The sequence below is a fragment of the Alternaria arborescens genome (genome assembly GCF_004154835.1).
Source record: "Alternaria arborescens strain FERA 675 chromosome Unknown contig_13, whole genome shotgun sequence".
In the NCBI taxonomy this organism is placed as follows: Eukaryota; Fungi; Ascomycota; class Dothideomycetes; order Pleosporales; family Pleosporaceae; genus Alternaria; species Alternaria arborescens.
This window is the reverse complement of record NW_021167868.1, coordinates 568,604-582,201: the sequence shown is the minus strand read 5'-3', so window position 1 is coordinate 582,201 and position 13,598 is coordinate 568,604. Positions and strand designations below refer to the sequence as shown.

Here is a 13,598-nt window from a genome sequence, read left to right as displayed (position 1 = left end):
AATGCGATCTGACATGTTGTGTAGAAACAATGATTATGACCGAGTGGCCTTTAGGGAGAGACCTTGGTTTGGTGTACTGCTGTTTGATAATGTATCGTCGGATGCAAGGGACCATGCTGCGAATGAACGAAGTAGGTCGACTCAGAACAAGCCAGGAGATCCGACGGCTAACGTTATCTACAGCATTTCTGTCCTGGCTGAAGCTTAGTGTGTATATGGCCATTGTATCTGTAGCCATCGTCCTCTCGTTCCACCTCAAATCAGAACCCACACCACTTGGTAAGTTACGGGCTAATTTGTATGTAACTTAGTGTTGTGCTAAACTCTCGCAGAAAAGCGTTTCGCACTACCGTTGGGAATCATTTTTTGGTTGCTTTCCATGGCATGCATGCTATCAGGCTTGTCGAATTACATCCATACGATCTCACGGTATAGTCAGCGGCGGGCATTGGTGCAGACGGGCTGGAAGACGCAGGTCGTTTTCACGGTGGTGTCATGTGCCATTGTTGCGACGTGCATATTGTTCCTCTCAACCAACGCGGAAAAGTGATAGCGGACAAGTAACAGGGATCTCGAACACTTTCAACGCAGTAGATGGAATATCATAATAAATCGTTACGCTCGTGCTGATGTCGCTAAACCAGCATAGTTTATTCTTGTTCTGTTTGCTCATTCCCACCTGAGGCCACTCGCCTATAGACATTTGGCTTAATCTGCCTCAAGGATAGCCCAGGTCTGGTCGTCAACAGTCGTGTAGATGAGACCACCTGACAACAGATCATCACCAGCCCTTGCGACCTCTGCTGTGTCGATACCGAGTTTCGCGGCAATCTCATGCTGGTTCAGACCCTCGTTCGATTGCGGCGCTTCTCTCAGATACTGGAACACCTTCTTCGCTGTCTGGTTGTAGCCACCGAGATCATAGCCGCCGTAGCTGCCACCCATGGCCGCTTGCTGCTGTCCACCGGCGCCGTTGGTAGCAGCCGCACCGCCCTGCGCACCGCCAGGAGGTCCGCGGGTGAAGTATAGATGTACGGCGGTCGCTTCGAGTAGGTGGTAGGAAACCTCGTTCATGTCTTCGACGGGTCGGATGACTGTCGCTCCGACAGATCTTCGGTCGTTGAAGCTCTTCAGCTTACCCCATGCTCTGCAGTAAGCACCTTCGACGAGTTTCGCTTTGGTGGGGTTGGTCTGTTCTTGGGCGTCGGAATCGACCCATTGCTTGACTTCTATACTGCCAGTGCCGTCATCGAGCCTGTATGTAGTATTGGTAGTCTGGTTGGATATGTTGCGTATTTGGCCGACAAATGTGAGCTGGCGAAGTAGTTAGCGGAAGCAGATTGGCCACAGAACCACGGCACACATACCTGAGTGACTACTGTGCCGTCAATCTTGAAGGCGTCATTGCTGCCGGCTTCAAGCTGAGCATCTAATATCTGCTTGATGGTGACAGGGCGCAGGGTGTCTTGGGCACGGTCTTGTCGACCGCCCGGGCTCTGTGTACTGCCGCCCTCTCCTGGTATGAAGCCGCCTCCACCAGCACCGCCGCCGGCGCCGTAGGATGTGTACGAAGTTTCGTAACCGTTGTAGCCTGCAGCAGTTAGCGCTGGTGAGTTCATGTAAGGGGCCAGAGCTGGGGATGCATACTCATCTCGTGGGCGTGGATTGGGTTACGCGATGACAGAAGTTCGGTGTGGGCAAAACGCGTCGGACGCGCCTGCCTCATCGCGGGGCACGTGGAAGCTAGCAGCTAGGTGCGCCGTCTCCATCCCTGCCGCCAAGATTTCGAGAGGACCGTGCCCGAAATTTTCCAAAAGGCAGAGAGGAAGGCGCGACTTCCAGACGTCAGGCAGGTAAAGTGCATCACGTCGCCTCCGAGTCCCACCACCGACTTACCCATCATGGCTCCCCGCGCGAGCTCGCCGGCGCTCTCCGAAACCGAGTTCGACATATTCGATGCCCTCGCTGGCGGCGATGATGTGCAGCAAGAGACGGGTTTGGACGCAGATCTGGGAATAGATCTGGACGTTGGACACGGCGACGGATCCGACGACGAAGCCTTCATTGCCGCGAAACAGGCCGCTTCGAATCGCAAAGCGTCCAATGTAGGAAAGTCCGTGAAGAAGGGCGGAGGTTTCCAGGCCATGGGCCTGAATGCGGCGCTTCTCAAAGCCATCACACAGAAGGGATTCAAGATACCGACTCCCATCCAGCGCAAGGCCGTTCCGCTCATGCTGGACGGACAAGACGTCGTGGGTATGGCTAGGACGGGTTCTGGAAAGACAGCTGCTTTCGTCATACCCATGATCCAGAAGCTCAAGGCGCATTCTGCCAAAGTAGGCGCTCGGGGAATTATCATGTCCCCCTCCCGAGAACTCGCATTACAGACGCTCAAGGTTGTCAAAGAGTTGGGACGTGGCACAGATCTAAGGACTATCCTGCTCGTTGGTGGTGACAGTCTCGAAGAACGTATGTGCAACACGGTAGCTTTAATTGGCAGCAACGGCAAGACTAACATGTGCACAGAATTCAGCTCTATGACCACTAACCCCGACATCATCATTGCTACTCCTGGTCGCTTCCTGCATCTGAAGGTCGAGATGGGTCTCGACCTGTCCTCCGTCAAGTACATTGTATTCGACGAAGCCGACCGCCTTTTCGAAATGGGTTTCGCAGCGCAACTATCTGAGATCCTGCACGCTCTTCCGGCTTCTAGACAGACACTGCTCTTCAGTGCCACATTGCCGAAATCGCTCGTGGAGTTTGCAAGAGCTGGTCTACAAGAGCCAAAGCTTATCCGTCTCGACGCTGAGAGCAAAATTTCACCAGACCTCAAGAGTGCTTACTTCACAATCAAGTCGGGTGATCGAGATGGCGCGCTGCTGCATCTCCTCGATAACGTCATCAAGGTTCCTGTAGGCGAGACCGACGCAGCAAAGAAGGCCAAAGAAGATGCTGCAAAAGCTGCCAACAGCAAAAAGCGGAAGCGCAGCGACGGCTTCGTCAAAGATGTCCCGGTCGCTGAGTCTACCATCATCTTCGCGGCAACGAAACATAGGGTTGAGTACCTGGCCAATCTTCTTCGCGGTGCGGGATATGCCGTATCTTACGGTATGTAATCATGTGCTGTTGCATTGTGATATCACTAACTTTAAAAGTGTACGGCAACCTTGACCAAACAGCTCGCAAAGAGCAGATCCAGGACTTCCGGATGGGCCTGACCCGTATACTAGTCGTGACCGACGTTGCTGCCCGTGGTGTGGACATGCCCCATATCAACCACGTCATCAACTATGACTTTCCTTCCCAGCCCAAGATCTTCGTACACCGAGTGGGACGAACAGCCCGAGCTGGACGGAAGGGATGGGCCTACAGTTTATGCAGGCATGTCGATCTACCCTATTTGATAGACTTGCAGCTTTTCCTCGGAAAAAGACTGCTGGTCGGAAGGTCGACCGAGGACCCAAACTACGCAGAAGACTTTGTTGTCGGAAGTCTGGCACCATGGCAGTTGGAGTCTTCCGTTGAGCTTGTGAACAAACAGCTCACCGATGATGAGGACCTAGCGCTACTCCTAAGTGTGGCCGAAAAGGGTGAACGCCAATACCAACGGACACGCAACCAGGCAAGTGCACAAAGTGTAGCACGAGCTAAGGAGTTGGTGGCATCTCCAAACTTTGCAGAGACGCATATGCTCTTCAGCGACGATGCACACAATACTCAAAAAGCGAAAGAAGATATGCTTGCGAGAATCCAATCATTCCGACCCGCAGAGACTGTATTTGAAATCGGCAAGCGAGGTGTCCAGAGCGAGACAGCCGAGATTATGCGCAAGAGGCGTGAACAAGTTGGACGACAGAAAGCCAAGCAAGCGGCCAACAAACTGGCTGCTGGAGACGATATCGACTCACTTCAGGCACCTTCACGGGAATCGAATAGCAACGAAGAAGCATCAGAAGACGAAGTTGAAGTTGCTGATGGCGTATACGACTCAGATTCTGATGGACTGGAGGTGTCCGTCTCACAACCATCTTCTAAGAAGTCAAAACAAGACAGCTGGAAGAATGACGACTATTTCATGTCATACCTTCCCAAGGAGAATATGGCAGAGGAAAAGGCCTACGGAGTCAGTGGAGGAGACGCTGGTAACTCAAACTTCGTCACTGCAGCAAGGGCGGCGGAGATGTCACTTGTCAACGATGAAATCCAAGGCTTCGCAGATGCTGCCAAATCCAAGATGCGTTGGGACAAAAAGTCGAAGAAATACGTGAACCGCACCAACGATGAGGATGGATCTAAGGGTGCGAAGATGATTGTTGGAGAAAGTGGGCAGAAGATCGCGGCCAGTTTCCGCAGTGGTCGCTTCGACGACTGGCGCAAGGCAAACAAGGTCAAGATGCCTCGCGTGGGCGAAATGGAAGCCCCCAACAGGTCTGCATCATCCTTCAATAACGCCCCGCGCTACAAGCACAAGGCCGAGAAGGCTCCGAAGCAGGCTGATCGGTACCGTGATGATTATCACGTCCAGAAAAAGAGGGTGGCTGAAGCGAAAGAGAAGCGCGTCGGTGCATGGAAGGATGGTGGCGCCAAGAGCGAACTTCGAGATGTGGATGCTGTTCGCAAGAACCGCAAGGTCCAGGAAAATCGCCGAGCAAAGAATGCTCGTCCCTCCAAAAAGCGGAAGTTTTGAGTTCATTGAATCAATACCCGGGCCTTATGCCCAGCGACATGAATCGACTATGAAGTTTTCTCAGGCACGTGTCAGTGAACTAAATTCCGTGTCATCCATTATTTTTCGCGGACCGAGGTGAAAACAATCCGATTTGACAGCTGTACGACGTGGCGACTAAAAGAAATCGAGTTAGATTTAGCAATTGGCCAGATCTCGATATTTGTGCGAAGAAAGGCCGTTGTGACCCGCAAGGTCAGGCCATGTTTGCTTCTCCAGAGCCCGCGTCCCCGTCGGTTCTGTGTAACGCTCGATGTTGGACGACTGTCATTGCTTTGCTGTGCCACATAGGTGCGGATTGGCGAAAGTTTATTGGGGGGCCCTGCGACATGGCAGTGGGCGAGCATCCTGCCCTCCTCGGACAGCGCGCGTATTGACTCGATAGTGGCTTTTTGTGCGCATCGTCGTGGTCGACGAGATTCAAAGGTTAACATACGAGTATCCAGTGCGACGCAGTCCCTTTTTGTATCGACTCGATCAAGGTTTATTTGCTGGCTTTATGGCTACCACCAGTTTGTTCAAATCGGGACTGACAAGCTGCAAGTCAGTCCGTGGCTAAAAACTATGCACACGCTGTCGGCTGGGATAGAGTTGCCGGCGTCTATTGACGTCGGGTAGTGTTGACACTGACAGGCGATCGCGTATAGTCCGCGTATTGGGTGAGCGCCTCGAATCTCACGCCATTGAGATTAAGGTCCGAGGCAGGGATAGGGGCCTCTTCGGGTAGACAGCTAATGCTCCTTGTAGAGGCACGTCATTGCTTGAGGAGATTTCTGTGAGCCGGGACGAGTGTTCCCCACTCATCGCAATGTAAGGGTGCACCAGCCCTGTTTAGTGCCAACGCCGCCAGACTTCAATAATCCTTCTGCACGCGCGCACCTGCGGCTTACCCGACGACTTTCCAGAAGCCGCCACAGTTGTTTTTCTGCATGGTCGCACATGAGCGCGTTTTGCCATGCGATGGTGGGATGCGTGGCGTGTTGAGGATAGCAGCTTCCTTTTTTCTGCGCCCGGAGATTCGGTCGCCGTGCTGCGTCACGCAGGGCACAGCATCAGGAACATTGTTTCACGTCAACGGCTTTTTGATATTCGAGAGGGCTCAAATCGGACGAAACCAATCTCGCTGCGAAGCTCCTTGTGGGTTTCGATGAAAATCATCCGCCTGAACCAGCCATTTGCGCACCAACGGCTGCGGCGTGGCTTCTTCGGAGAGGCGCAGTCTGGGCTGTGGGCCATGGCCATTCGGGTGGATGTATGCGTAGTCACATTCCATATATCGGTAAACGGCTCTTGGGTATTGATAGAGCACTTTACCGGACGGAAATTTCTCGCTCCGTTGCGGGCCTGATCAAACTACCTAGGTATGTCGAGGGGTGAGCGAATCCTACAGGGCTCGCTTGCCCTACATCACGAGACGCTGCAGGTTGCCTGGGAGGCGAGCCTGAGCCGCATTCGCGGAGTGGAGTACCAAGAGGCACACGAGAGGTATATCATTATCAGGTTTGAGTTGGACTCCGAGGAGACCTGTTGGGCACTGAGACCAGCCAGGGAGCTGCTCGGCCCGCACCCAGTCGCAAATCGACAATGGGACCAGCGACGGGCAAGTATGCAAGGACCACAGGGGAAACGGAGAGGCCAGGGAGGGTCCCTTGTAGCGACTACTTTTGGCACAACGTGTCCTGAGCACCGGTTCGTAGATCCCGCCCGCAGGCCTGTCGTGATATTCGGGTCCTGGCCAAGCGGCTGACTCGGCGCTCAACAGCTCAACATTTTACGACAACAACAACGCGAATTGCTCGCACCGCAGCTCTAGGATACGTCTCCATCTGTTCGCAGATGATCTCGTCAGGGTTGGCATTAATCACGGAGCTCGACAATGACAGCTGAATCAACGAAACGGCAGGGCCCGCCGGGGAAGGACATGAGTCCCGAGACCCTGGACAGGCCGTTATGCGCATGCCGTTATGCGCATGCCGTAGCTTCGGGGAACCGTAATGAGAGATGAGAGTAATCTACAGGCGATATAAGACCTGCTGTTAACGTCGAAATATCCGCTATCTATGATTATTTTTGGACCTCAGCAATCCTCGACGAGGCTAAATGCAAGGTCTAGTCCTGGGCTTTCGCGTTGCCTTGTCGGTTGGATTTATATTTTCCGCGATTGGGGCCAATCACGACCCACTCGAAGCTGGGCGGATGCGACACTTCTTACAGCGTGGATTTTCTTTGCTTCGGCCGTAATGCTAGTCATTGTACGATCCGGATGACCTGCCCCGGCGAAGGAAGAAGAAACGCTCATGCAGGACCCAGTCTTGACTCATGCCCCCTGCGGTGTGATCTCGGTTCAAGCCGCAGAGAGCAGAGTGAACGTGTGCAGACATGGTTTACTCGCGAGCACGTTGAGCCCCTGCACATCCAAGGTGATGGGATATGTGCAAAGCCCTGTGGCTGCAGATCGTAAATATTGAAGTTATTAGACAATTACAAATTGTCATGATGGGTATTACGGTGGACGATATTCAATGCTCTTGCAAGGATGAGTTATTCCCAGCTAGTGTAAAAGATATACACACCCACCACTGCCCTAGACGCGGCATCGATCTTCACGGCAGTCGGCTCAGCTTACCGCTATTCCGTGTTGGGGTCAAGCATCACCGGTGAATATGGCTTTCCTCCGTGGTGCAGCATCAGAAGTTTGCCCTGCCGCAGTCGCCGTTCCACCTTCTCGATGCGAATGTACGGTTGGCTAGCCGTCATAAAGAAGTCGGGGCACTAACGCTGGTGCCGTTACTCCTACACCTGGCGGCAGCGACGTTGATGCCTCATCTTAGCAAAATCGACAACCCGTCATCACATGCTTGGCTAGCTCTGATTACATTCACACTGCAATATGTGTGGTACCGCCAACCCAGGCTTCGGCTGCGCATCGTCAATGCTGCGCACACTCCAATAGCACGAGCAATATCGGCGGTCATGCCGTCGTGGCTCGGACAGTTTGCGGGCAGATCGTCGACAGCGCCAGCGCGTTCGATCGATATACCCACCGGAGTATTTTATGTGTGCTATCCCAATGCGACACGGCCGAGGCCTATAATGGATGCATGATATACCTCTGGCTTGTTTTGACGTCTGCACTATGACTACGCTTTGCCCTCAGCACTGGATGCCACGTCTAAGCACACCACTTCGGGCGGCTGGAACGCTGGACCGCCCGGCCATGTTTCTGCAGGTCGAGAGGATCGACCCAAATGCACCGAGTCCGCTGTTTGACCTCTCATGCACTCATCGCTGGGCATGCAGAAGAAGGTACTAAGCGTATGCGCCACATTCTGACATCTACAAAACACACTCTAGCAGCGACTACGGGAGGAGAGGCCAGCGGATGCAGCCTACCGTCGCTTGCACGTTCTGAACCAGAGCACTTTGCATCTGCCAGATTCATCACCCGCGCCATACAAGCTTACAACGCCAGCGCCAGCGACATGCCACTAGACGTAGCGTGTCGCATGACAAGCAGCACACTCCACAGATGCGTCGACTGATGATACTTTCCGCAGGGTGACGTCCTTGCAGGAGGGGAGCTGATGACGACTTGCTTTTAGGGAAAAGAGTGACTTCAAACAATGCATCGACGGGAAACTCCACATAAAGGCGTCGTCGTGTCAGCCATATCCGCGAGAAAGGCGTCGATCTGCAGCATCGGATGTGTATCCAATTTTTGTTAGTAGCGATAAAGTTTGCGCCAGCTGAGTGCGTCATCAGAGCGCAGTCTGCAGTGGTGCTTTTGTCGCGACAGCAAGACCCTGAGCAAGCTTTCCCCGGCAGTCCATGCAGCGCAGCCGCTACGAGGCGAGATGTTCCGCTGCGACCGTCGGTCGGTGCGAAAAGACCTGCGAGGCGATCAATGCAGTGGTTGGTCTGAAGGGTCCGGAAGCGCGACTGACAGTGACAAGCGTCTTGATAGTGCACCAGAACCGCGGGCCTGTCAGTGGGAGCCACATTTTTCGCAATCCTCACCTCATGGATGCTGGTGGCAGGATTCGCCTGGGTGAATATAACTTCCTTCCTTTACAGTTGCTAGCTGCCCATTTGGTATCCTCTCTGCGGCGCCATGGTTGCCGGATAGGGTAAGAAAAGGCAATTTCTGGGTCGCACATAAGCGCACGCCGAGGATTAAGGGCGCCGACTTATGCTATGCTTCAATTGAAAGTTTGCCTGGGCGGCTGCAAAACAATGGTGCAATAGCGCGCAGAAGCGCGACCATATCTCGTTAGCACACCCCGGTTCGAGGACGGTGCGGAAGACAGGGGGTTGAGCGGCCTCTGACAAGGCTCCCCAACCCGCACCGCCCATGCACGCTTTCAACTGGCGGCCGTGCATGTGTGATTCCGCGGGTGCATCGACCGACTGGGAGAATCGGCCTAGCAGAAATGTCGAAGAACCATCAGCCGAACGAGGGAAGCATGTAGCTGTCCCCGAGACGCATCCTTCCCTGCTCCCGTTGCCCGGAACTCATCGTGGCCCCCTTCTCCTGGATGGCCCGCCATGCACCACTTGACAGGGATTTAGCAAAGATCTGTGAGTAGAATCTCCATAACCGATTGTGGTTATTACTGGGGAATGTCCGCCGAATGACAGACGTCTGCTCTGGTCCTTGACGAGTTGCCATCCCAAACCCTCATTGGTCCCACCGCATACAACACCACCACCTCGCCTCTTCTCTTCCTTGCCGCCCCATCGCCTGAAGCTACAATCGAGACCAGCCTGATACTCGTTCGACATCTTGTCCATTCTAACGTCGGAATCATCCAGAGGCTGAATAGCTATCGACCCCTTCCGAAGACTATCAAAAGGTATTTCCATGTCTCCCTTTTGCCTCTCATCCCGTCTTCTGCTTCAGATTCTTCATGGCTGGCACGATGCCGCCACCTTGCCTTGGAACCTTTTGGGCATTTGTAATTATCGTGTTGGCCAATATCCAACCCTAAGGGAATGCCCTATGTCTGGTCATTGTCTTGATCTTCTCCTCGCTTGTGCACTAGCTTACCTTGAACGCCATGCAGGCCTCATCATACAGCCACACCAACATCTCCGTACCGTGCCCTTTCTTGCTTCGCAGTCCGAAGGGTATCGTGCGGGGCCGCACACTTATTCGATCCTGTCATACCTCTAACCATTGTGCTCCCGCTGCTGACGCGGCGTCTGAGCGCGCGGTGGTCAAACTATGCAGAGCCTGGTATTGCCTGGTCCGACCTCACTCCTCTCTACGCCATTCGGGCGGCATTCAGAACCTGAAGACGGCCTTGCCAAGTTCCGGTCAAAGTTCAGTCCTAACAGGCTTGAGCACCAGAGCTACCCGTCTCCGCCCATGTCCGAATCTCATTCCCCTTCTCGTCGACCAGCACAGTCTGTTGAATCTGCACGCCTCTCTTACCCTCCGCTGGCAGGCACATCCCAAAGACAGGATAGTTTGACTCAACCGCCGACTCTACCATCAGTATACGATCCGCGGTCTACGTCGGCTGCGCATGCTCTTCCTCTGCAGCGAGCACCTTACCCTGGGGAACCCCAGCACAGGGGTCAAGCGCTTCACTACCCACCTGGACGTCCTCTCGACCACCAAACTTACTCCCATGCCATCCCTCACAACTACGGCTATGGCTACCAAAATCCTGGCCTGCCCCCTTACGCTGGAGTTCAACACCCAGGGCCTATGGTGCAGCAAGGCGCAATGATCGCACCTCCACCAGCAAGGCCTACTAAGCCAGCGCGAAGAACTAAAGCACACGTGGCGTCGGCTTGTGTTAATTGCAAGAAGGCGCATCTCAGCTGCGACATTCAACGCCCCTGTGGTCGTTGCGTCGCTTCCGGAAAGCAGGTCAGTATCTTTACTCCGCAACAGAAGCTCAACACAGCAAATGCCTCGCCGAACAGAATTAACACGTCTAACAGGACACCTGCAAAGACGTGCAACATAAAAAGCGAGGAAGGCCACGGTTAAGAGACGATAGGGAGTTTACTAGGTCAGAAGACGGAAGACCACCACCTACCCAGCTCGTAGGAGCACCACCTACCTCCGAACCTCACGCACATCAGCCGACGTACCCCTTGTCTCAGCCATATCGAGCCTTCGAACCTCAACGAGTTCTAGAGAGTACTACCCATCAAAAAGAGTCTCATTCAGCTGCATCTGCACCCAGAGATACAGCTAGCGAGTACAGCGGAGTACAAGCGCCTCCCTTTGGCGCGGGACCGAACATGGCGTACCAAAAGCTTCCTATCGTTTACCTAAATCTGGATCTTGTGGTACAAAAAGCAAACCAAGCTTTTGCAGACCTTGTGTCGTTCCTCGGAGACATCAGGGGTAAACATCTTGGCGATCTTCTAGAAGCTCAGCAAAACGAAAGCATGCAGCGTCTGCGAAACGAGCTGCGCGATGAGCGTGATGAACGTGAGCCGACGTACATGGCGCCGATTACTCCGATTGGACAAGATCCTATGCGCGCGGTGATGGACACTGTCGCAGATCATGACATTGATCATTTCACCCAGGGCTATACGAACAGGTCCATGTTCCTTAGCTTCCGCCTCCCGAGTAGTGGACAGTACCAGTCTCTGCAGGTCCAGATTCGGCTTGCTAGAACGTCTCTTTACTTCGTGACTCTAGTTGTTTGCTCACCGCCGAGGCACACGGGTCCGACTCTTCTAACGCAGCAATTAGCTACTTCAACCGCAAGGCATACTCCACAGACGATGTCTGCGCCCTCAATGGCTCCCGTCACGCAGTACACGCCACATCAGGATCGACGAACATCGACGAACAGTTCTGCACCAAACTCCCCCTTTTTCAACTTCTCGTCAATCCGAACATCTCTTCCTACTTTTAGCCCGAGCTCCTACAAGAGCAGCCCATCACACGGCTACTCCCCAACTGGAGGCCCGGAATCCGGGTACTTTCCCACATATCAGGGACCTCCACAACCCACAGCAAGCGCATATCCTTCGCCATACGCGCAAAATTCTCGGCCGTCAGCAGGGACGTCGGAACCTGTGCGGGAGCTCAATCGCCCTCCACGTCTCGAAGGGCTGCACCTACCGCCTATCCGAACAGGGCCGGCACCTCTCGGCTCACCACTACACGTCGAAACAGGTGCTGGTGCCTCGGAACGCGAACGTGTGCGACCACGCGACTCTCCTTCGAGTAGCGCCGAACAGCGGAGGCCTGAATCGCCTGAGACGGGTAAGCGGCGGCGTCTGAATATACATGAGGTGCTGGACTAAGGCGGTAGGAGGGAGGAAGATGAGCAGCAATGCGTTCCTGAGACGGAACTGAGGAACATGACATGGTACGTGGGGCATAAGCGGCGGGGTGTTTGCGGAAAAGAAGGGACCATGTGTTTCCAAGAGGCGGCTATGGTATAAGGGTACCGAGGGACGGGTTCCCTTGTCTGACTGAAACTCGGCGCATTCGAGCGGGATGGCGCATGTTGCACACGGACAACGACATGGACTAGCCCTTGCTTTCATACTCATTTCGTCATCGCTCTTGGATGCATTTTCTGCGTGTCTGTCGTTTGCGTTGCATTTCAGGCGTTACCACTTGTCTTTCTGTCTTTTTTCCTGCAACAAGCCATAAGCTGGGAGCTTGCCCACTCAATTTTGTTGCGTATCGCATCTTGCTCTTTCTGTTGCTCCCTCTTGACGCAATTAGCATGGAGACACACCATTTGGCTTCGGCTTCTGTTTCAATATAGTCGCATGTCCTGGCGTCGATACGGCAATACCTTGTTTAACTGTTTGGTCATCTGGAGCGTTCGTTCTTCTTATATTTCCCTAGACGTCGCTCTGGGCTATCTTCGCAATCTTCTATCTCAGCACTCGTTGTCTAAATCTTCCACGTCCTGTACCACAGGTGATCCGTGCCCTCGCGTTGGTGTTTCATCATCATCCGACGAGTCGGGTGCTGCTCGCATGACAATCCGCATTTGTAAACAACAGACATTTGTGCGCTCGATCGATGGTCAGAAGTCGGTGAGAGGATTGAATATTTCCGTTTGTTCTTCAAAGCGGTGCCGTAAGGGGATTATTCCGGGATTGAGAACACGTCGTGAAAGTTCAAGGCACGGTCTTGCCTGGGGGTCCAGAGGAGGGAGATCTGCCTACTGGTGCTGAGCAGTTCCATGAACATTGGATCAACACCACATATATACGAAAAACTTGAGTCTTGGACTGGTGGCCTTTGGGCCTGGGGAAATGATCAAGGACGATGGTCACATTTGATCCGAGCATTTCTATTCTTGGAATCACATTCAACATTCAACATATCTTTCTCTCTTTCGATAAGAGAACCACGGATACAAGTCCGGAAGTATATATAAACACAGCGGTGAGCAAACGGCAGCCTGGCTGTGCTCTAAAGATAGTGTGTGGGGGTTGGGGAATTATTGGCTGCTAGGCCAGTGGAGGATATACCCTTTTGTCGCATTTTGGTTCAAGGCCGTAGAGAAACAACGGAAGTTGGACGTAGTATAAAATACACCAGCTCTGTTCCCATTTAGGACGACAAATGTCAGCAAAAGAGAGACCTGTGAGTCCTTCTTTCACAAGTCTTTGTTGTTCAGAGTACGTTTTTCAAAGTGCCATATAACATCGCGCTCTTGTCCACTATCTGTTGAGGCATGTGTCGTGGTACAAGCCTCGAAATGTGAAACAGCTACTACGGGCTGGCGAAACTCTAATGATGTGACGAACACAGTGTTCGCGAGTTCCGCCTACCAGATGCGACGGAACGTAACACAAGCCTGTGGTGGAAATGAGGACACTGGCGTCAGAGTTGATGAAATATAGCGTGCGCACATTCAGGTTAATA

At 53.4% G+C, this 13,598-nt stretch overlaps 3 protein-coding genes across 3 annotated transcripts; 2 read left to right on the top strand and 1 right to left on the bottom strand.

Moving 5' to 3' along the window:
- Window positions 1-708: 708 nt before the first annotated feature.
- On the bottom strand, window positions 709-1,726 carry AA0111_g6330 (hypothetical protein; the record flags this gene model as incomplete). Its single annotated transcript, XM_028652541.1, has 3 exons — window positions 709-1,314; window positions 1,368-1,591; window positions 1,648-1,726. The coding sequence occupies 3 exons, from the start codon at window positions 1,724-1,726 to the stop codon at window positions 709-711; spliced, it is 909 nt and encodes a 302-aa protein (XP_028505976.1).
- A 175-nt stretch (window positions 1,727-1,901) lies between these two features.
- On the top strand, window positions 1,902-4,690 carry AA0111_g6329 (ATP-dependent RNA helicase; the record flags this gene model as incomplete). The annotated part of the gene is made up of 3 exons (XM_028652539.1): window positions 1,902-2,469; window positions 2,527-3,111; window positions 3,159-4,690. The coding sequence occupies 3 exons, from the start codon at window positions 1,902-1,904 to the stop codon at window positions 4,688-4,690; spliced, it is 2,685 nt and encodes an 894-aa protein (XP_028506033.1).
- A 5,263-nt stretch (window positions 4,691-9,953) lies between these two features.
- On the top strand, window positions 9,954-12,010 carry AA0111_g6328 (hypothetical protein; the record flags this gene model as incomplete). The annotated part of the gene is made up of 2 exons (XM_028652538.1): window positions 9,954-10,607; window positions 10,682-12,010. The coding sequence occupies 2 exons, from the start codon at window positions 9,954-9,956 to the stop codon at window positions 12,008-12,010; spliced, it is 1,983 nt and encodes a 660-aa protein (XP_028506034.1).
- Between the last annotated feature and the right edge of the window lie 1,588 nt (window positions 12,011-13,598).